Source organism: Hypomesus nipponensis, chromosome 18 (assembly GCF_054491055.1).
Source record: "Hypomesus nipponensis isolate SF chromosome 18, ASM5449105v1, whole genome shotgun sequence".
In the NCBI taxonomy this organism is placed as follows: Eukaryota; Metazoa; Chordata; class Actinopteri; order Osmeriformes; family Osmeridae; genus Hypomesus; species Hypomesus nipponensis.
The window spans coordinates 13,013,554-13,037,684 of NC_140378.1; the positions used below are offsets into that span (position 1 = coordinate 13,013,554).

A 24,131-nucleotide genomic window follows, 5' to 3' on the forward strand; every position below is an offset into this window, starting at 1 on the left:
TTTGGTCTAGTTTTTTTTAAATCAACTTTCAAAGCATGTCATGTTCTATCACTTGTGATTTTGTTGAGAAATTCACATTACACTGTGAATGTTGAAATGTATTTCCTGTCTACTGGTTGCAGTTTGTACATGACATGCATGGTTTTGTTGTATGTTGAGGGCCCAAGTTTGTGGTACCCTCCATGCCAGCTCCCTGTGGTGATCCAGGCTGCTTATGTCATAACTGAAAGACTTAGAATTTAGTAGTGTTTTCCATCTACCAAAATTCAAAAAATTTACTTTAACTCATCACTACTTCATTTGTATTTTGCTCAGATTTAAGTATTCCCTTTTAGGTGAGATGAGTCTTCCATTTGTTTTGTTTGATTGATAAAAAAAAAAATACCTTTCCAATTGTTTGTACTCCCTTCAGTTCCCCTGCGTAGCCTTAAGCCAGCTTCCCAGGGAGTAAGTTTCCATTGCATTCTGTCTGGCAAGCTGTGTAATCTCTGCAGCCATCCGCACTGTTCCATCTGCCCTTATTAGATGCCAGAAAAGCAAAATATACATTCTTTCAGCTGTTTCCATTGTGCCGGACACGAAACAGCAGGATAAGGACATAATTATGGCCATGCGTGGGGCTGATGAGTTATGTCCCCACACCTGTCTTCCACTTATACTTGAGTGTACATGCTCCATCATTTTGAGACTGACCTGGATGCATCTGACCCCTTTGGAAGACCTCCAGTTTAGGTGTGAGCTGTGTGGACAACAAGACTGAGGCTGTGCGAGAGAAAAGAACAAAGAAAAGATCTAGGCAAGGAACATGGCCACCAGAGTCGTTTTTGGGAAGGGATGTAGCAACTCTAAGACTTTCACCTTTGCCCTGCCTCAGACAGACTCCAGGAGGAAAGGACCACGGGCTGCTGGAAGCAGACGGAGGATGTTTTCTTTCTCCCTCAGGTGCCGCCTTGGTGTCATCAGAGGAAGGACCAAAGGTGAGGATGATACGGTTGATAAAGCAGTCAAGATGTCTCCTGCATGCTTGATAATCTTATGGATAATGGTAATTCTATCCTGTAGATTAGAGTATCTATTTGATCTGCCATCGGTGATGTGTATTTTATCATTTCACTAGCATAGTGAAAACTAATACTGTGAAGACGCAGGACACATGTAGCCAGTTTTGTTGGCTTGGTGTGCTGGGTCTAAAATACCATCCATTTTCCTTTTAATCCTGTCGTGTTCAGTATATCAATAAACTGCTGTTTAATGCTTAAAATAATCCTTTGCACTAGAGCTGTGTGTGTGATTTTTCATTTATATTTGACCTACCTGATATCTGAATATTTCAATGTGAGTGTGGTGTCTAATTTTTAAACACTGACTCATATCCTCTGCCTCTCATGTATATGTAACTCAGTGATTCATGTTGACAGGTTTGTAATAGCTGCTTACTGTTAGATTTAGGCATTTATGCAATTACAGCTAGTAACCATAAGGTGGCAGTATGGCTGCTGCTTTGAGAAAGAGCCTTATGTTGCATTTAGGGAAACATCTCATACTGTATATGGTTAAGTATCCTACCTTCTGTCACTAAGATGTGAGAACATTCTGGATTTGTTGAGAGAAGTGTTTTATTGCATAATTCATTTTTTTATTTTTAATGTTATTGTGTTTAGCAACACATTTCCCCGGCTAATTGGAAAAGGTATCAGATAGTGAAACCTGTGCAGTGTTTGCTTTTGCTTGGTTAATTGTGCACCCTGTACATTTTAAAGAAGCACTAGTATATATTGTTACCCTACTTTTCTGACCTGGTCCCCTGTGTTCTTCCCAAACCAACACACAGCCCTCTCTCCTTCCTCCTCATAGTGTCGGAAATTAATTAGTCTCGCTCTGAAAGCCCACACACTCAAACAGTAAATGGGGTATTAGGGACAAAACTCTCAGAGGAAATAATATACGTCAAAGAGTACTGTGTCCACTGGAAGAGCAGACTAATTAGGCTACATGCTACAATGGAGAGAAAGATTGAATGTTTGTTCATAATTAATTGATGTGTCTAGGACATTCATTCTAAGGATCAAGGACAGACAGTTGCACTACACATTGGGAAGCATCCATTTGACTTATGGAAATTGATTTACGGATTGACTTTATGCGGGTATGGATATGTATTTGCTCCGACTGAGGTGACATGGCATGGGGTCAAGCTTTTGCGTTTTTCCCCCTGTGTGATTTGTGAAGCAATTTCCTTGCTCACAGACTTAAAAGAGGCATGTTAGGTATGTGAGGGTGACAAATGGCTGGACAGGTGTGGGCCGTATGGGTCAGCCGACATGCTCACTCCTCTGTGTTTGAGTGGAGGGGAGCCAGAGGGCAGGGGGGACCCTCTTACCCAGAGAAGGAAACATGAGACACTGGGCTCTACTGCAGCACATTAGAGGAAGGAGAAAACCTATGATCTTTGTTTTCCATGTTATTTTCCAGTCAAATGGCTACATGATTCCTCTTCCATCTTGTTTCTTCTATTGGGACTGTTTCTTTTTTAGTAAATGTTTCCTGATATTTCACAGGTGTCATTAAAGAGAAACACTTCAATATACATAATAATAGAAGGAAAAATGCAATAAGATATTTCTGTAGATAAAAGATTTGCTGGCCACTCAGCTGTTTGAGTAGACACCATGTATAGGCATGTGTCTGTGCACACACATGTTTGTGTGCAAACATTTGTGTGCGTGTTCAGGCAACTAATATTGTCTGTGGGTGTGATGTAATGAGTAGTAACAGTAGTGCTGGATTCATGGATGTTGGCATCCATGGATGTATGCCTTTCAATTGTATGCCTGTATGTAAAAAATGTGTGCTTGGGTACTGTGTACATGTGATAATGAATGTGGAGGGGGTGTTAATTGTATGGATAGTTCAGTGTGGAAAATCAGAGTGTGTGTGAGTGTATCACCTCTAACTGTGTCTTGCTGAGGATTAAGTGTGTCTGTGAATGTCTGTATGCTGTGTGTGGGGAGGGAGAATGTATGTGTGTGAAGGAGGTGTGACTTCATCCATGAGGGGAGGGTGTGTGACAGCTCCAACACACCCCTGGCTGAGAGAGAGAGAGAGAGATAAAGTGTCACTAAGGGTGAGTGTATGTGAGAGAAGAGAGTGGGTTTGTGTGTAAGCTCGAGTGTGAGTGTGTGAACGGGGGATGATTAATCCTCTAGAATACGAAGAGCGACTAGGAATACCTCAGAAGGAGCCACAGCAAGATGGGAGGAAAGGAAACAGAACAGAAGATGATTCCTGTATTTGATCATGTGCTTTCCCGGTCTTTGATCTCTCAGGGCAATGACATCTTACAAGAGGCAAGCATGTCATTATGACATCTTAATTAAGAACAGATAAGATAGCCTTACATACTTTTTTTTTTCTCCTATCTTCTAACTGTAAGGAAATGTATGAGTTATGGGCAAGACTCTGATATGCTTTCCCTCTTCTTAAAAGAAAGACTTAATCGTTAGCTGCAATCAGTGTGGGGTAACCATGTACTTGACATTGTACCAAGTCAAGAAAGAGAAGAAAATGGTGCTCCTGGGTTTTCTGAGTCGTTGAGAGAGTGAGAGGGACTTGAGATCTCTGGGGACCAGCACTACTCCCAGGACCTTCTCAGTTCACTGGCCGGCTGTAGAGAGAGAGGCTGCTTCCTCCGGTCGGATGCTGTGACAAACTGCGGCCATGCTCTGTGGTCTGAGGAGAGAGGCGAAGAACAGCATCGGTAAGACTCCCTGCTGGTCCCTGATCTGCACCAGAGGAGGTGATATGCTCATATACTGTACCTGTTGTGTTAAGAGGGGAGGGTCCTGTTCACTATGCGGTGGTAGTTCAACTGTAGTGGGCAGTCAGTTGCTGCATCAGCACCTGTAACTGTTTGTCCTAAAAGTTTGTTGTTATGAATGTATACTGTTCATCTGAGAAGCAGTAACCTAACGCTGTTCTATGCTTGTGACACAAAGCTGACAGTCTTGTCACCCTGCTTACCCCTGTCATGAAGAGTTGCTCCCCTGTTACTGTTATGACATATTTCTGTTATATGCCCATTTATTCTGCTTTTTTATTTACAGAACTCTCTTCTGTGTTCCAATGTAATACGGACACAATGTAACAGTGTACCTATTGATGCAGTGAAGTAATACAATAGATCTTAATGCCATTTACCAATACCAATACCATTTAATATGCCAGTGAATACCCGCCTGCTTGTACTCTGAAATTGGGACACATGGAGCAATGCTAACTGGGTCTGGTGAAGCCCAGTATATAAATAATGTTTTGTGTCTGAAAATAGAATTGTGATTCCATGGCCATTGTCACAGCAGCCCCCTTATTTAACCTACATTCTGATTGGTTATGATAGGGATGTGCCCTCATTTTGATTGGCAGATAATTACATTAATGGGATTACTTAAGGATTCTGGAGATGCTGTTCAATATTCACAAGTATTCCCTTTGACTGATGAAAAAGCAGTCAACTGTGTTGTTGGCTTGGTTGAATTTGTTATTTTTACTCTCTTTCAGACCCATAAGCAAATGCTTTCAGGGTTTTTACAGACAAAAAAGTGTTCATGTCTGTTGATGTATCAAATCTATCTAAATCCTAGCTGTCTTTGTCAGAGCCACTGATGGTGGTGGTAGAGGAGGTGCAGGAGGGAACAGGACGGGAGGAGGACAAGAGAAGGATGGCTGGAGGGTGCTAGTGTACAGTAGTGTTTAGTCACGTGCAGTGAGTTGGGTCTGTGTGACCCAGAGCTCATGTTGCCTTTTGAATGCAATGACAGCTGCTGGACTGTGAGGGCCCAGAGGAAGCTGTGCGATTACTACACTTCTGCCTATCATTAAGTGTCTACATTTGTCACATTTGTGTGTGTTTGTGTGTGTGTGTGTGCGTGTGTGTAATAGAGAGAGATTCTGGGCACATGTGAATGCCTATGTAGGCTTCTACCCTCATGTCTGTCTGTGTGTGTGCGTGCGTGCATGTGTGTGTGTGTGTGTGTGTGTAAATGCCCTGAAGATGTTGAAGAGGATATTTGTGCAGGGAAGTGAATAAAAGGTTGCACATCATCACAGTGTGCATATTTCGGCATGTCCTGCTGTTGCTGGCTGTTTTCCTCACTTGTGAATGTGAATCTATCATCCAGCTCTAGCCAACAATCTATCAATATATATTCCTCTAACTGAGCAGATTTAACCAAGCCTATCCTCCCCTCCAGACCAGCACAAGTTTGACAAAGGCTTTATCTTCATCTGAACAGATCTAAACCTGTGCCTGCCAGGCTTATGCTCTCACCAGTCGAATTGTCTCACATCAGTGCAGATGGAGGAACGGAGAAAGAAAGAGGAAGCCATTTTGAAATAGGATATTGTTATTCACTAATTTGAGTGGGTCCTTGCTATGTAAATGGGACATTTTTGTCTTTCTGACCTCAGGCATTCTCTGTTTTATAATGGCCATGGGAATTTAGCTGACAGGTCTGAGCTAAGGCTCAAATGATAAACATGAAACCAAATAGATTGACTTCTGATTCACACACGCATGCACGCACACACAGTAATAATGCATAATTACAGTATAAAATGTTTTCCTCTAGAATATTATAATAGCTGGAAATGAGCAAAGTAGAGTGCCTGTATTGTTTGTGAAACCATGACGTGCTCATGCATATGTTGCTATAGCAATTGTAAAGGTTTAATGTAAAGGATCAGTGGTTGTCAAGCCTCACGCTGCTCTCCTGTACAGGGTGTGTGGTCTCAGAGGTCCCAGTGAGTCAGCGCTGCGCAGACTGGGAAGCGGATAAGAAGAAATATCTACATACGTTCATCTATAACCTGACATGGATATTTCTTGACCGTGCAATAACGTAGTGATTCAACATTTCATAGTTTTTCCTGGATTAGGTTTCCTGAAAAAAGGTCATCCTGGATGTACAGGATTAGAAAGTGCAGAGTCACATTCCCCATCATGAAGGGTGGGTCCAACTCTGTGGCAGAAACTGCTAGCACTGAGGAGCAGGAAAAAACATTGTATCCCAGTGGAACTGCTAGAATATGTCCTGGTTCTAGCAGCTGCTCTAAATGAGAAAATGGGGATTCTCTCCACATGCCTGAGCAGTTCATTAGCCACAGTCTGTTCCTTCAAGAACATTCCCCTGCCTCCATGTTCATGCATCATGGTCCTGCAGATGTCTCCTGTCAAAAGATGAGTTTCTCAGTGTCTTCTGTCAGGGACTCAAAGGGGCCTTTGATCTGTTCTATTTGAGCCAGCTTAGAGCCTGTAGAAGGTTGTCGTTGTCCTTACTGTTGACCTGCCTCCCAGTGTCTATGCTGGGTTATAAGGGCCAAAGGGTTAACAGCGCCCATAGCAGCTGTGTAAGTGTGGAAAGAGAATGTGGCAATGTTGACTTGCCTCAGGTCCACACATTCCTCACAGACTAGTCATAGAAGCTCTCTCTCTCTCTCTAAACATGAACACCAGCCTCCAAACATTCCCTTTTGTCTCTGCAGATGATGGCCCCTACTCCAAGGGTGGCAAGGACTCTGGAGGGTCTGAGCACTCCCACTCCTCCAGGAGACACAGTCTCTCAGGTACGCTGTGTCTCCATATTTCTAGTTGAACTGCCGAACCGCTGTATGTTGAGGTTTAACAAACAAGCGAAGAGAATAGTCTTGACAGTCAGGCACATCCATTGTTACTTTATGATTGCACATTTCCCATCTTGTCTGCTTAGTGTAAGATGATAGATGTTGCACTGTTTTGAATATCTTGTAATGCTTAGATATGGAGAAATAAATGCTTGTGTGGCATACCTGTCAGTGGTACTAAGCTTGTACTATTTCTTAGTAGGAGTCATTGAACATGATTTAACAGCACAGCACAATGTGGCTGTCCCCAGGGACAGAATGAGACCAAGCACTGTGTAACACTGTCTGTAGGTTCCATTATTAGTTAATCTCCCAATTCAATTCAGTCCCAATTCAAGTCAGGAAGAGAAAGGAATTTCAATATATGAGCTGTAGTTATCACTATTGTATTCAGTATGGCCTTCTTTGAACTGTATGCCCTGAATTTCAGTCAACTACATTTACTTAGCTACAATGGGGTGGACCTCATCCCCACAATCCATCAGTCTAACCCCAGAATAAAAGAGGAAAGAAGGAGATAGGGGCGAGAAAGACTCATTTGCATATCTGTGAGTGCGTGTCTGTGCATGTGTGAAAGATAGTCAGTCTGTCAGGCAGATGTTAGTGCTGAGTGTGTACCTGTGTGTGTCAGCAGAGGAGTACCGAGGAGTGACCACTGTGGACCTCATGAAGAGGGAGGGCAGCAGTCTGGGCCTCACCATCTCCGGGGGGTCTGATAAAGAAGGCAAGCCCAGAGTCTCAAACCTGCGGCCAGGAGGGCTAGCTGCCAGGTAAGATATTCTCTGGCTGACAAAGCTACAACCTGGCAACCACACCAAACTGTCTGGATGTGTTACCCTCCTCGACACACGTGTTGTCTAGTTACACCAGCTTGCTTTAACCGCAGGATCACCGACGCTCCATTGAATCAGCGGCGGTCTGGCTGATGTGTTGCCTGGGACTGATATTTCACCAGGGCACGTTTGTGAAAGAGTCTTCTCAGAACAAAATTGTATATGAATATGTTCAGCCGCTCATGAAGTCCACAAACTTCATTTACTTCCTTTCCACATAATTTATCATGACGCTTTTCTATGAGCCAGTGAGAGAATTTACAGAGTACCTGCTGTGGTCAATTACCGCCCGATTCACTCATCAGGCATAATCATTTACTATGTCTATTTTTGAAATATTACTTCAACAAAGATGAAGATAAAGCAAGCTTAATTAAGATTCAGATCAAATCATTTGTACCAACGTCAGCAACAAGAGGGAGAAAATGCAGAGGAGAAATCACGCTTTTTAATGACTAAGCAGCATGTGACTGCCCTCTCCTTAACACACCACACACACTGGAAATACTCTCTCACACACACACACTCACGTGGTAAATGTCGGAAGATAAAACTCAATCGCCTGACAAGACAGTTGTGGTAATGCTGATTTAACAGCTTGCCTTAGTAAACGATTTCAATCACCCTACCATAGATGGCAGGTCAGTTAGCAGGGATGTGTGTATGTGAGACTGTATGACAGGGCTAGCTTGGCTGACGATGATGTGTCTTTGTCCTCCATCCTTGCTCAGACTGGTAATAGCCTGGAGGTGTCTATTTAATTAGCATCCCAATGAGCACTCCATTGAGTCAGACAAGCGCGTGTGCTTGTGAGCGAGACACTAAATAGCTCCATCTCTCTCTGAAGGATAGCATCTCAGCACTGGCACCTTTACTGTTAGCTCTCTCAGTGGTTCCACTGAACATTCCTCAGACGGTAGATACAAACTTACTGTAAAGACTCAAGTCCCTGATTTGTTTACACTGTTACCCTAACATCGGTGATTCCTTTGAACGTAACATCCTGTTCAAAATGAAGGCTACACCAAGGAATACAGGCCTGCTGTGTCTGTCTCTGCAGGAGTGACCAGCTCAATGTAGGAGACTACATCAAGTCAGTGAATGGCATCAACCTGTCCAAGCTGCGCCACGATGAGATCATTAGCCTGCTGAAGAACATTGGGGAGCGAGTGGTGCTGGAGGTGGAGTACGAGCTGCCCCCTTTCGGTACTGGAAGGACTCCTTTACCAATCCAGCTGTCCTACCTCCCACCATTGCACCTGTAATCGTGTTTTTTGGCCTCTCTCACCTTTTCTCTGTCTGTCTCCTGTTTTTCTCTCCCTCAGTCCAGAACACTCCAGCAGGTGTCATATCCAAAACCATTGAGGTGTGTTTACACAAGGAAGGCAATAGCTTTGGGTTTGTCATGAGAGGTGGGCATTTTGACAGGCATGCCATATCACAGAGCATATCCATTTTTTTGCCACATCAGCTGGACTTGACTGTGTGTGTGTTTTTGTGTGTGTTTGTGTGTGTGTTTGTGTGTGTGTTTTGCCTTTCTAGGAGGCTTCCATGAAGACTGGCACAGGTCTCGTCCTCTGGTGGTGACCTGCGTCAGGCCTGGAGGCCCTGCTGACAGGTGAACAAGTGCAGAGGAGTCAGTGTGAACGTGTGTGTGTGTGTGTGTGTGTGTGTGTGTGTGTGTTTGCAAACATATCTTTGGCATATGTATAAATAAATATGTATGTGTTGTCCATTTTCAAGAATAATTTCTCATGAATCAGTATCGTTCTGCAGTGCCTTGTTGACCACGATAATCAGTATGCTGTCTTCAGGGTCTGAGTGGTCCCCTGCAATGCATGATGGCTTTAAATAATGTTATGATGCTTCAAGACATGAATAAAATATCACATGGAACTGACTTTACTGTATATAACTTAATTAATGTTGAATCCATAGTGGAAAGGGCAATGCTTCTCTCAAGGCGAAAAGATTAGCTTGATAAGAATAGCTTCACTGCACTTACTTAACCCTGGGAATAATTGGGGGCAGCGGTATACTCATACAGCTGTAACACAGAGAATGTTTCATTATGGGAGATTTGATGTTTGGAGGACTTTTTCCCCAATGTCCTTTCTTTTACTCAGGATGGGCCACACTGGAAGCTATTTAGTGATTAGGTGAATGCTCTGAAGAACCCTTCTCTCGTTACGCCCGTCTACCTGTTTAACAGTCCAACCCTCGCCTCTCCCTAATTCCCTCTGTCTCCCTCCGCTCCCCCCTCCATACCCCGTCTCCCCACCTGGCTGTCTCTCCCCCAGAGAGGGCACTCTGAAGGCAGGTGACCGCGTGCTGAGTATGGACGGGATGCCCTTAAACAGGGAGAAGCATGCTGATGCTCTGACCATGCTGATGCAATGCGGCCAGGAAGCCCTGTTCCTGATTGAGTATGACATCTCCGTCATGGGTGAGCACACATGTACTAGGAATGTGTGAGAATACAGCAGAGCAACATAGCTCTGAGGGTGGATAACGTGGCTGTTTGGTCTGAGTGAATGTTTCTGAGTGCAAGTTAGTGTTCAAGCCGTCACCCGGGGAGTCAGTCATCCCCAAAACTGATGTCAAGCGGAGATGATGGATGCTAGCACAGATCTGAGAAAACAAAGACGTTAATGATAATGCACCTCTGTCTAAGTATGGGTCTATGTTTGAAATGTACCAGATTACCCCCAAAAGATTGACCCTAGTATCTACAGTAAGTGTGAGACACACTTCTGTTGCCCTATTCGACGTACAGGCAGATAGATAGATGGACTGGTTAGTGGCTGATGGACTGGCTGACTGAGGGATGGATAGGCAGACAGAAAGACAGATGCTCTCCTTGCATGTAGACTGAGACCCTCTAAGGTAACGAGAAGGTCAAACAAATTGCATTTTGGAGGGGTCAAATGTCAGTCTGTCCTCAGACATGTAAATGACTTTCCCTGCGCCACTGGGGGGGAATTCGTAGCATTATTTCATCTGGCAATCCAAACACGCCCCTGGGGACAGCTATAAGTCAGCGACAGCCATGGGTTTGTCAGCCAGGACCCTGCTCTGCACGGGCAGGGTGACATTCTACAGTAGGACAAGGATGGACATGAGTTCCAGACAGGGTCTCAGACAAACACGCCCTTCTCTTTGACAATTCTGTATGTCATAGCTTTTTTTCATCATGCCTCTAGCCCATTGGATGTGTCACACAGTAAGAAATTCACAGAGACAAGCTGCCTTCCTTCTTGTTGTAGCTAAATGTTTGTTGATGAAGGCTCAAGTTTACATCCTTATATACTTGCTTTTACTTACCGAGATACACCAAGCCTATCACTGACTCTCTCAGGTATCTCACATATTGGCTGTGTGTGTGTTTGTGTGTGTGTTTCAGAAGCGGTGCAGCAGGCCTCTGGTCCCTTGCTGGTGGAGATAGCGAAGGGGCCGTCTGCCAATCTTGGCGTCAGCCTCACCACCTCCCTATACAGGAACAAGCAGGTCATTGTCATCGACAAGATCAAGCCTGCCAGCGTGGTGGAGAGGTGAGGCCGGGTGGAAAAGAAACGTACAAGGTTCTTCACCATGGCATTTAGTCTAAGATGAGAAACCACTTTGTTTAAATGTGAGCATCTCATCTCTCTCCTCTCACAGGTGTGGGGCATTACATGGTGGAGATCTCCTCCTGTCTATTGATGGCACCAGCACTGAGCACTGTTCCCTGATGGAAGCCACTCAGCTATTGGCCAGCACATGTGACATTGTAAAATTGGAGATCCTACCGGCTAATCAGAGCAGGCTTCCCATCAGGCCCCAGGACACAGGTCAGTCCAGCAGGTGGCATCAGTCCTATGCTTCTTAAAGCCTCCATGTGCAGCTTCATGTCACTTCCTTAAATAGATTAAACTGCCAAAGGGTTATTCTCTTGGTTGAAGGCATCTGAACTTTTGTCAGGCCCTGAAACCCTGTGGAAGGCTTCACATGAAGAAGAAACATGGAAAGCGACCTTTGGGGGCCAACCCTGCCTTCTTTAATGTGGCATGACAGGGATTGGACCGTGGCGCTGTGTTCTAGGTCTCTACTTCTCCACCATATGCGCACATATTCAATGCTCTGTATGAATCTTAACACACATGGTTGGTACTAAAATGCACCAGAGAAGATGTCATAAGGGCATCATTTATACTTCAGCCCAATACATTTCATTGCCTGAGGGAATGAGTGCAAATTTGGGTGAGATGGAGAGAGAATTAGGACACATTGTGGGCATACAACTTTGTGTGTGGATTCAAAGCAGGCAATAGGGCAACTATGCCGAGGTAAAATCCTCTAATGTTAACCAAACATGTGTTGACATAATGTCGGTTATTTGTATGTGTGCAGAGGAAACTGTAGATTTGCTGGGTTACAATATATGTATTGTGACTGTGGACTGAGCTGTTGTCACTAGGGGCTTGCTGCCCTCCATAGCCCTCATCTAGCGGATCTGATTCACCCTGCATATGTGGAGGGCTGCCAGCTCTGCTCCCTCTGCTCTGGGCTTCAGCCTCAGCCTCTTATGGATGCAGGCTAACAAGCTACACACACACAGACACAAACAAATGCATGCTATCCATGCTATCAGAGATCACATTCATACCATGCTTTACATGCTTAGTGAGTTGGCAGTATTGAGGAGGGTTCTCAATAAATGAGAACATACAAAGAACCATCAGATGGTGACAGTTGTGGAGTTGTGGAACTATGGTTTTATTCCTTTGTACTTGCAGCAGCTGAGCCCTACCTGCCATGCTCTAATTTAAAGTTGATCAGGAGGCCTTTATTCTGAAGTCTTAACTGGGGTCTTAGTTTTACTGCCAGTGTGCTTAGCCCAGGAGTCTGTACAGCATACACTGGTAGATGTAATGGTAAATGAGAAAGTGATCTCAAACTATCGACATACAATAATATGTTTAAGGTTATAAACATTTATCCCATCGTCTTTTATTTGCACACTTCAGTGCCTACGAAATAAGAAACTAAAACCCAAGCATGAAGTTATATCCCTGGCCTTCCAATTTAGAGTTCAATAAAGATTGTACAAAGTGCCTTTAGAAAAGATGAATATTTCACAGTTACAGTTCATTCCCACTAGATAAGACGTGATTATAAGACTCAATTTGTCTCATTTGCTCAAGGGATTTAGGCCTGATATGGCATGTAAGGGATTAGATATTAATGTTTCAGGAAAGTTGGAAAATGCAGTTCCATTAGGTGAGTTTAACATAAGCCAAAACTGTACAGGTCTGGCAGTATTGGAATGTGCCTGTTTGAAAAGGGGGGGATAGAGGTTGTATTATACACAGTATAGTGTGTTTCCAGCTTTCAGGACTGAACCAAGAGTCTGCATACAGGAGACGTGAGAAGAGCTGTATCTTTTTTTAAATCCCTGCTGCATGTGAACATGTTGTCAGAGATTAGGACTGCACTAATGAGGACACCAAGGATTACTGTCAAACATGGCATATACCGACTCATGTTTAGCTGCAAAACTTCCCAGCATTCAGGTGTGTGTTACAGCTCAATAGTCACTCTTGGATGTTCCATGGAGATCTCGAGAAATATTTCCTTCTGTTTGTAAAGGTACCAATAGAATTGCGGAGAAACTGTAAATACATTTTCCAATGTGTGCATTCTTATCTGGGTTTCTATCTTCAAATGTTTCCACACATAAGACATCAGACTTCAATTGAATTGTTTTACTGATTTTAATTGGAATGTTGACCTGCCAATCAGATGGACAAGGGCATGTCTCATCATGAGGCTCATCACCAATCAAGCTTTCAGCTGAGTTCAATCAGGACCTATGTCACATCCTGTCTCCAGTACCCCGCCCAGAATCAGACCAGCTAATGTCAGTTCTGATAGAACAACAAACCTCACAGACACTTTTTATTGATTATCTTCTGACTTCCTGAAGGTGATACTGTACAATGTTTTCTAATCTGCAGTCAGTTTTGTTGAAACTGAGTAGTAAAAGTAAGCTCGTCAGACCAATTTTACTACTCATTCTTTTTCCATTCAATGAATTCAATTACATGTGTCTCGCAGATTTTCTGATGTCCACAAAAAAATATGACACCACAGGATTTAATCTGGTGTACCGTGAAGAAAACATTAAATATCAATTACTCCGCTAGGAATTATCCAGAGGGCTCTGTGTACTGGTGTAATTTTAGACATGGAAACGAAGATAACATTTCATGGTTGGAATTTAGCACACCATTGAGCAGAGGAATTGGGGTGTTTTTTCTACTGACCGGCTTGTATTTGTCTCTTTGGCTGTGCAGTGAAAGTCCAAAAAAGCAACCACCACCACTGGGACCCCAGCAGTAACTTCTGCCACCCCCAGCAAGCCAGAGACTGCAAGACATGGAGCAGTCCCAGCCACCCACACAACCAGCAGGACCACTGCAAATGTAAGTTTTTCTGCCCTGATGGAGGGACTGCAGGAGATTTTGTATGGAGCCATCCTCAGCATGTTACATCAATCTGTTTCTAAGAAGTTGTCATTGTCACTTGGGGGGTTCCTCTGCAACGCTGGTTGAACAGATTTACAGAAAAAAAAAAAAAATCAAATATGAAATGTTGGCTGGACTATCATGTTAGATGTACTGTGGTCCCCATGCATGCTGTCATGTGTGCATGCATTGTGCTGGTGTTGTGTCTGGTGTTGAGGGGACATTTGCCTGTCGCTAATCTCTTTCCCTTCCAGCGAGTTGATATTTGGAGTATGTCTCCTTTCAGCTCTGGTGTGTGGTGGCTTCTCCCCCTCCCCTTCCTCCACAGCCACCTCAGGCTTCAGCAGCCAGGGGAGCAGCACCCTGCCCTGCTCCGGCCCCCTCGTGGCCCCCACCAGCCCCCGCAGCACCACGGGCAAGAGGAGACACAGGAAGAAGGACCACAAGAGCTCACGTAAGTCGAGTAGAGAGGGCCTGTCTGTTTACGTCACATGATGCTCTGTGATGCTGTTTACGTCACATGATGCTCTGTGATGCTGGTGATCACGCCTCTCATCCTCCTCCACCGCTCCTGTAGGGTTGTTGTGACAGATCTGACTGATCTCTGACTGAGACATGAATGATGTTTAATATGATGGGTGACTCATTCTCCTCCCTGTTTCTCTCTCTCCCTCTGTGTGTCACGCTCTCTCCCTTCCCTCAGTATCACTGGCTTCCAGCTCAGTGGGCCCTGGGGGACAGGTTGTTCACGTGGAGACCAGTGAGGTCGTCCTGAGGGGAGATCCACTCACAGGGTTTGGGGTCCAGCTGCAGGGGGGAGTGTTTGCCACCGAGACCCTGTCTGCTCCGCCTGTCGTCCGCTTCATTGAGCCTGACAGCCCTGCCGAAAGGTGACCCGTTCAGCCCTGTTCACGCTTCAGTGCTGCACACATTCCAAAACACACACACACACACATATATATATATATATATATATATATATATATATATATATATATATGTCACCTTGAACCCAGGGCCGAGTCTTAGTCATATACAGAGCAGCAAATGGTAGTGTGGGAGAAAGGAGGCTCAAAATACGACTGTGTTGTAAAGAACTGTAAGTTGTTTACACTGCATCCCAAGCAGATCTATATGTACCCAGTACCTCATCTCTGGGCTCAACATAAAGGTCATCATAAAATGTTTGTGTAAATCCGAATGGTTTGCTGGAGGGAGTGCATCCATCACAGCCCACAGAGCAGTGGTGGTGGCTGATGTTGTGACTGGCCCTGAGTTTAGAAGCTTTTAATATCTGTTTATTGATTAAAGCAACACACTGCAGATCAATTAGCATAAAGACCTAATCAGGCCAGTGCGTGGTCTCTGCCCTTGTCTTGTAAGATTAATGATGGCGTCTGTGGGAACAACACAAGGCCAAGTCCCTTGGGTGTTATGATACCATTAAAGACCAACAGCAGTTTGGAAGAAGTGACTCAAGCAGAACATTCAGCTGTAATGTTCGTCTCAGCATTGACGCAAGGTTAATGAATTGCTCTGTAGTAGTGAATTAATCCTAGTTGACAGTGCTGCTGTGCTTGCCCTCACAATTACGGGGGTAAGCATGCGTTGGCTGAGCGCTGGGTCTGTGTGTGTCTGTGGGCTGAGCGCTGGGTCTGTGTGTGTCTGTGGGCTGAGCGCTGGGTCTGTGTGTGTCTGTGGGCTGAGCGCTGGGTCTGTGTGTGTCTGTGGGCTGAGCGCTGGGTCTGTGTGTGTCTGTGGGCTGAGCGCTGGGTCTGTGTGTGTCTGTGGGCTGAGTGCTGGGTCTGTGTGTGTCTGTGGGCTGAGCGCTGGGTCTGTGTGTGTCTGTGGGCTGAGCGCTGGGTCTGTGTGTGTCTGTGGGCACGTTGCATGTGAACCTTGTGCAGGCTTCCTGTGCCAAAAGTAAGCATCAAAATGGGCAATTTTGAGGTCATGCTTGGTCCTTTTTCGGGCAGACAGTCCGTCTCATCAGAAAGATCTGTTGAACACCAACAACAGATAGGAACCTTAGAACAGCCTTGCAGATGTGCACAGTTGTTGTCTGCTCAGATAAACCTCAAACTGTTACAGGGACCCAGGCTTGTGGAAATGCAACACAAAAGCCATGACCTTTGATCCTCATCCAATGGGTGTGAACTCAATCCTGTGTGTGTGTGTTGTCAGGATTGGTCTTCTGCAGGTGGGAGACAGACTGCTGTCCATCAACGGCATCCCCACTGAGGAGGGAACCCTGGAGGAGGCCCATCAGCTGCTGAGAGATGCTGCCCTCACCAACAAGGTCACCCTGGAGATAGAGTTTGATGTCGCAGGTAGCACAACCTAACCTCCTGTGTCCTCAGATGGAAGGACTAAATGAATATGTTTGGTAATCTCATGTCATTGTTTCTTCCATTAGAATCGGTTGTTCCCAGTAGTGGCACATTCCATGTAAAACTACCCAAGAGAAGAGGAGTGGAATTGGGCATCACGATAAGTGGTGAGTTACCAGCCATGGACAGCAGGGAGCAGTATATCTTAACTTAATAAACAGCTTGGACAAATCCATTTGAACGTTAGGATTTATTTTCATTTTGCATAAGAAGAACCAGCAAAATGACTGACACTTTGAATGAAATGTCAAAGTCAATATGATCGTTAGCGATGTTAATATACATATCTCTAGGTACAAGATGCTCTGTCTCAGCTTAGCAGCCAGGGACAACTGATATGGAGTAGCACCCTTGTCAGCTGCCTGGTTCCTCTCTTGGACAGGTCTGCCATCCACATACTTTTAACAGTCAGTTTGCAAATATGTCCAAAGCTGCCAACTGTGTGAAGCATTTGGAGCCGCAGCTAATGCAGCTGTGGGCTAAGATGTTAGCAAGAAAAACCGATACCATTTACAGATCAGATAAATCATCAGTTTCAGGCATACATTCTTTTTTATAAAGACATATTGGGTAGGTCAAATATTGTAAGATATCATTAGCATTAAATTGTTTTTTCAACACACAAAGGCTGTTTATATGGTGGGTACAGTGTAATACTGGGACTGCATTACCTGCCTAGGAAAACCAGTTAAACAACTATTGTACTACAGCAGATTATATAATGACAGTTTATCGTAGTTATTCAGACACCCACACAAAGTAGCCTTGCCCTTGGTATGGGTGAACGCACTGATATAGTGTACCTCGTCAAGTTGAAAACAGCCAGCTATACCTTGGATTCTTCTTGGCCTCTTGGAACTGTCAAGACGAGCAGGGTCAAAGATTTCCAGTGTACTTGTTACAAATGTCAATAAACTTGAACTTGAAACTTGACAAATACTGATGCCGTACCATCCCTGACCACAAGCCCTCTGTGGCTTTAACACAGTGAGGAACACAGGGTCAGGAAAGACCAGACTTTCAGAAAGGTTGTGCCAGCGAGAACAGACAGATTCAGTTGATTCTTCAGCTTTGGACTGTGGCGAGGATTGCATAATCAAAACATCAGGAACAAGATAAAATCATGCTTTTGGTTTGGCACTGGCTTTAGAGAGAGATTTATGTTGTGAATAGTATCACTAGTATATATACTTCGCCTACATTCTATTGATTAGCCATCATGCCTATGCAACATATTAGTATGTCTCTCTCTGTAGCAGCGAGTAAGAAGCCTGGGAAGCCCCTTATCATCTCCGACATCAGGAAAGGAAGCATTGCCCACAGGTAAGGGATATCACATGCAGGATTTAGTCTGATACAATCAGCTTGCAGTTTGAACAACAATATCTTGTGATCAGAGACCATGCTGCTATGGATGGGCACAGCTAATTTATAGGGCAGTTAAATTGTCTTCAAAGAGAATTTGACTGAAGTTGGGTATGTCACGTACATGTAAGTGTAGGTTTGGTGTGTGCAGTAAGGATGTAACCCTAGGGTTACTTGAAAGAGTTGTGTTTATCATGTATGTGCTTCTCTGTATATTCCACTTGAGTACACACATCTGTTAACATTTTGCAGTGTTCCATCTCTTTAACACTGGGCCGACTTGACTGTACTTGTTCATGATGGCCCTATACAGTTGGATGATGCAACCTGACCTGTCCAACCTGCCCCTGTTAATGGTCCTCCTCGTCCCACTGTCCTTGGTAGAACAGGCACTCTGGAGCCAGGAGACAGGCTGCTGGCCATTGATAACGTCCGTCTGGAGAACTGCAGCATGGAGGACGCCATGCATGTTCTGCATCAGGCCGAGGACATGGTCAAACTTCGCATTCAGAAGGATGAGGACAACGCCGGTATGTACAGTACATACCCAAGCCTTGGCAAGCAAGTGGTAGTGTTAGCACAGAAAACACTGCTCAAAGGATGTTGTATCCAGGGCCGGCAGACTTATGGCTTCTATATTTGTCCTGTAACAAATCTGCTTATGCATGTTTTATATGAGTGCAGTGCACTTGTGCAGCATGTGACCTGGATGTGTCTACTGTAGACAGTTTACTTCTTATGTAACTTGTGTGTGCACATTCGCGTGTGTGTGTGTGTTCTTTTGCTTGCAGATGAGCTGGAGATGTCAGGCTCCATCATCTACACAGTGGAGCTGAAGCGTTACAATGGCCCACTAGGCATCACCATCTCAGGCACAGAGGAGCCTTTTGACCCCATCGTCATCTCTGGACTCTCCAAGAACGGCCTAGCAGAGAGGTGAGAGTGTAGAGCTCAGAGCTTAGATGAATTCCACGCAATCCCTCGACCCCTCTACTGGTCTTTGGAAATAACATGCCCTCAGAGCCTCACTATGTTGTGAAACGTGCCAATAAACTATCAACAATACCAGACTGGTGTCATTCAGCTCCTTTGTTGCAGTCTCAACAGGCTGGGCAGCCAGTCAGCTTGTAGGCCCAAACAAAGATGTAGACGACCAACTCAGTCTGACATACCCCCTTACATGACTCTGCTCTGGTGTCCTTCCAGAACCGGAGCCATCCACATTGGGGACCGTGTTCTAGCCATCAATGGGGTGAGTCTGAAGGGCAAGCCCCTGAGCGAGGCCATCCACCTCCTACAGATGGCCGGGGAGACCGTCACCCTCAAGATCAAGAAAAGTAGGTTCATTCATTTCAAAGCTGCGGGCTGTTACCACCCACACTGGAGGCAAAAACCATGGCCTTTATTTTCTGGTTTCTCGTCTTACACTTGTCCCCTGCCCCCTTGTCTCCTCTCTCCTGCACCCTACCTCCTTCCCCTGTCACCTTTCTCCTGTCCCTTTGACCCCTGTCAGAGTCAGATGGTCAGCGGTCATCAGAACAGACAGGGTTTCTAAGTGACACGGAGGACGAGCTGACAGAATCCCAGAAGACCAGTAAACATTCAGGCGTGTACTCTGCCACCATCCCTAGCGTGGACTCAGCCCTGAGCTCCTGGGATGGGTCCGGGATCGACGCCGGCTATGGCAGCCAAGGTGCCCTCACCTCCACACCTGGGGACGCGCTATGTGGTCCACAGAGGCCTGCTCTCCTCCTCCTCTGTCCTCATTTGGATGAATTTAAAGTTCTTGTTCCTTGTGTGTACAGGCACCTATCTCCACAGAGCTGCCGACCTGACTCTTCACCCTAACGAGTGGAGACGCACCAGGCACAGGACCCAACTCACCCCCACTTACACAGACCTGGGCCACCATGCCACCCTTTACGATGGCAGGTTCAGTGAGGATGACTGGGACAAGTCTGCTGGGTGAGTCTGCTGCTCCAAATGGCCCCAATCTCTTACACACCGACCCATGTATTTGTTAGGCATAACAAAGACCATTGTTCCATTTCAAAGTGTCTTGCAGGATTTGTGTTCTTTTTATTTTACAAGCGATTCATTTATGTCCAACAGTATTTTTATGCTTTATGTTTTGTGCTTTTTTATCTGTGCTTTTTCTCTCTTTCTCAGGTATTCTCTCTCTCATCTGCTTTACTAACTGCCCACGAGGTCTCTGGTGTTTCTCATAAACACTCCTTTTTCTCTGTCGCTTCTATGTCTACATCAAACCTTTCCGTCAAAAGTCCCCAAAGGGCCAAAGGATACTTCTGCCTTGTCTGTCACCTCACTCTTGACGTTTTTTTCCTGAACTTTTGTGTCTTCCTTTTTCATATTTTCAATTCTTAAATGCTTTTTTGGGGGTGACATTACTTTTATAAAATGGAACTGCATGAAGGCTTTGTCTGTGCTGAAGGACTTCTCAACGTTTTGTGATGAGAGAGATTAGTGTTCCGCTCATGTTGGCCTGAAGGCCATGTTTGTACAGGAGCTCTCTCCATCATGCAGTCCAGATCCTGAATCACCCATGGTGCTTTGCAAGACGGCGCCGTTAGCAGAACGCTGTCAGACCGGTCTAAGGACAGCAGGGCTGCTCTCATGTTCTGGTTCCTGCGTTGTCATAGATTCGTCAGCCCACCTCGTTGCCATGGCACTCTGAACCAGGAAGACAGCTTTTGGTGCCAGGCCCTGCAGGACCTAGAGACCTGTGGCCAATCAGGAATACTCAGGGACCTGGAGGTAGGGCTCCTATCCCCTTGGCTGTGTACTGCTTATGTATTCAAATGACCATGTCAGACAAAATGACCAAACCAGATGAAGCATTATGATAATCGTCAGGCTTTGTAATCCATTATTAAATCTGACTCGACAGGCCAGACACCTGCTACTGTTTAGATCAGCAAAGACATTGGCTCAATGCCCAGTCCTGTTGTTTGTGTGTGTGTGTGTGTGTGTGTGTGTGCGCTTGTGCGTGTCAGTGTGAGCACATTATAATTTGTCTTTAATTCATCCACAACACTGTCCTCTTTCAGGCATCCATGACAGGCAGTACTCTAAGTCTGTATCTGGAAGAGACCAAGTCCCAAAGCCATGTTAGTTCCATCAAGAGAGAGACCATACTGGATGAGGTCAATACGACAGAGACCAACTCCACCAGGACCAGACCCAGAATACCCAGGACCTCAGGGGACCCCCAAGAGATCACATCCCCCACAACACTGGAACTTCACAAGGTTTAGGCCTGTTTAAACACTACAACACAATTCAATGTTAATATCCGCACAAGTAGAGTTTAATGCAAAACAAAAGCTATTTGAACACCAACACTGTTCAAAAATAAGCCTCTGAAAATACTGCCTAGGTCGAATAAAGTTATTTCCCCAGCGCCTACCCCTCCCTCCCCCCCCCCGTCTCCTAGCATGCCGTGCGCAGCACTGGGGTGTAACTGGACCCAGTGGATCCACTGGACTAGTCAGGACTTGCAGTTTAATAACACAGGGCTCATCACACTGTACTGTACTTGGCTGGCTCCTGGTGTAAATGAATAATAGGCTCTGGAGGTAAATAACCTCTAATGCATCTAAGCAACCTTTGATAGTCTGGATGAGGATCTCTAAAAGAAAAAAAAACTCAAATCCAAAACAACCTGGTGCGTCTGGTGATTCGACACTGTGCTATGATTACAGATGACCCTGGCTAAGGATCCGGACAGCAGAGACTTTGGCTTCAGCGTCTCAGATGGCCTGCTGGAGAAAGGTGTATTCGTCAACATGATCCGACCAGATGGTCCAGCCGACCAGGCAGGGTTGAAACCCTATGATCGCATTCTACAGGTACATCAGGTGTCATTCACATGGATTTCTGTGAAATGTTGCTCCATTGGTTACATTCGTGGCACGTGTAACCAGCACATTTGTTCATTTGTCGATCTTCCTCCCAGGTGAACCGTGCCAGGACCAGAGACTTAGACTGCTGTCTGACTGTGCCGCTCATCTCTGAAGCAGGCGACAGCCTCAACATGGTCATCAGCAGGAACCCACTGGCACAGGCAGAGACCCCTCAGGACTTCCAGTACCCCTCTGATTCACTCTTCTGCTTCACAGAGCACAGGACCAACAGCTACGCTCTGTGACCGAGGTTCTGGGCTTATCAATGGACCAATAGCGCTTTGAAAATACAGGAAACACTACATGTAATCTAAGCAATGCGCGTGCGATGATTTTATTTTGTTCATCATGCACTCACAAATGCATTGAGTCACACCCACATACTTGAGAAGATACACAAGTGTACAATATAACTGTCTGGCCCACTCCCAGCCGACAGTCACGCTGTTGCACCCATGTCTTCCACATCTCCAGTACAAGTCACCGTGTTCATGGGATGGAGACCAGAAGAGGCTCTGGCTCTGGGACAGCGAAGGCTAAGCCACATGTAACATTATATAACTAAGAAGGCATAACATCACACACTATTGGGAGAGTACACACATACACACAAACAAACACTACACTGTCTTGAAAAAAATGCAACAGGACTTCGTCCAAAGAGGCTGGCATGCAAAAGACAGAGGAGCAACATTTTCATTACATATACATATTTTTGTCATTGAAATGTGTTCCGGGTCCTTGTCTCACACAGACACACACACGCAGAGATATCCATGTTCATATTGTGAGGGGTGTTGCTGGGCTCAGGTCATGCAGTGCTTGGTTATTATTTAAGCCATGTTTTGGCTCCTGGCACTCTCCTCCGGCCACCCCAGCCCCCTTCGCTGCCACTCATAGGGACAGAACACAGACCCTAAATAGATAGAATGCTCTCTGCTTCTTGCCAAGTATCACAAACATTTCTATTTTAGAATCCCCCACCATTCCAACCCCTCAATCCTGACGTCAAGAATGTTTGTGAAAATTGACTTGGTGACTCCCGTCCAAGTTTTCCCCCTTTCTGTTTTTAAATAACCGTCACATGAAGGACACATACTGATGAAGGGTTGACTCACTGTATCACTGTACTGTACTGCAGAGGTTATTGATTATTAATACAATCATATTTGTTGTTTGATTGTTCACCTGTCTTGAGATACTGGGTACATATCACTTCTTTTTTTCTTTTTTTTTACATTCATGTTCTTTCACAATTTCTTTTACACAAATTACAGTATTTGTTTACACTTTCTCTGTCAAAGCAGTTGGACAGGTTTGTGCACTGAAGTCACATCTCTTCTGTTCTTTGTGTTGTGGTTTGAATTATTTTCCAATGTCACTCACAGTATGATGATGATGTCACGAGTCCACATATGAAGTGTGTTTTTTTATCAACAGCAACCTCAGTCATGTGTTTAGAAAAGTCCTTGTTTTGATTTCACCTCCATTGTCTGTGTTTTGTGTAAATAGTTTCACAAGGGATTGGATCATAATGGCTCACAGTAGCTTACCGGCCCCGGTGTTGCCCTCGACGTGTAGTGAACTACCTTTCAGTTCAAATGATGAATGATTTTATTTTTTACTTTTCGACTATTCATGCTTCATCTGAGGCCCCATGCTCTGCACATGTTTCTTTCCTCATTTCCTTTTTTTTCTTCACAGATGGCTCCCTCCCATGTGTGTGCATGTATAGGATTTCTCCCCATCTCAAAGCTGTCATTGTTCATTAAGGGAATTTCAGAACATTAGTGTGCTGAACAATTGACATCTCTGTTTTGCCCAAAGAAACCTTGCAAGTGCTTTTCAATTTTATCATGACATTGTGTATTTTTATACTGCACTGACGTTACACAACTGGCCTGCTTACCCATCTGCCTCGGTGAAAATACGATTATTTCTTTCATTTCATATATTGGCTGGTGTAAAGATGAGATGAGATTGCCGACTCATTCTGTTCCATTTAGAGCTGAGAGATGCCTATTAATCCTCTGGGAAAAACTAAATTGTAATATTATTTCCTGTAAAAATGTTGCATGTTGTTTAAAAAGGCCCATTTTAATTTTAATGGTACATTTTGATGATATTGGATTTCCCTTCTAGAGTTGTTTCAAGTACAGTGTTTTTATCGTCTGACTGACATGCACGTGTGGTTACTGTGTTTCAGATGTGATGCTGAATGTTTTCTATGTAGTGTTTTGGTCACATTGTTCAATCTCTCCTGATGTTCTCCTAGGGATCTGAGTTGGTAACTAAACCTATTCAAATGAAAATTGGCTTGCGAGATTTACTGTATACAGAATTGTATTCAAATACAGGAAGTGTATTTATTGCTTTTTATTCAAATAAAGACATTAGGAAGTTTTGTCCCCTTCCCCCTTTTATTTGGCCTTCATC

General features: G+C 44.7%; 1 protein-coding gene across 2 annotated transcripts; it reads left to right on the plus strand.

Moving 5' to 3' along the window:
- The first annotated feature begins 140 nt into the window (after nt 1-140).
- On the plus strand, nt 141-24,118 carry LOC146252210 (glutamate receptor-interacting protein 2-like). Of its 2 annotated transcripts, none has more exons than XM_084679880.1 (24): nt 141-977; nt 6,541-6,621; nt 7,313-7,448; nt 8,572-8,717; nt 8,837-8,923; nt 9,054-9,129; nt 9,812-9,957; nt 10,915-11,062; nt 11,172-11,341; nt 13,847-13,975; nt 14,346-14,471; nt 14,721-14,907; nt 16,202-16,347; nt 16,434-16,514; nt 17,664-17,730; nt 18,157-18,302; nt 18,564-18,708; nt 18,979-19,109; nt 19,286-19,465; nt 19,578-19,737; nt 20,433-20,547; nt 20,841-21,041; nt 21,495-21,641; nt 21,749-24,118. In XM_084679880.1, exons 1-24 carry the CDS (start codon nt 806-808, stop codon nt 21,938-21,940), a joined length of 3,315 nt encoding a protein of 1,104 aa, XP_084536006.1. In that variant the 5' UTR covers nt 141-805; the 3' UTR covers nt 21,941-24,118. The 2 variants fall into 2 exon arrangements, with proteins under 2 accessions (XP_084536006.1, XP_084536005.1); XM_084679879.1 differs by lacking the exon at nt 141-977 and adding an exon at nt 3,183-3,757.
- The last annotated feature ends 13 nt before the right edge of the window (nt 24,119-24,131 follow it).

Bases quoted from the DNA above. Each gene is read 5' to 3' on its own strand.
- LOC146252210 (XM_084679880.1), top strand. From the start codon at position 806: ATGGCCACCAGAGTCGTTTTTGGGAAGGGATGTAGCAACTCTAAGACT. The intron at 7,449-8,571 runs GTAAGATATTCT...CTGTCTCTGCAG, and splicing joins CCAGGAGGGCTAGCTGCCAG to GAGTGACCAGCTCAATGTAG. The intron at 21,042-21,494 runs GTTTAGGCCTGT...CTATGATTACAG, and splicing joins CAACACTGGAACTTCACAAG to ATGACCCTGGCTAAGGATCC.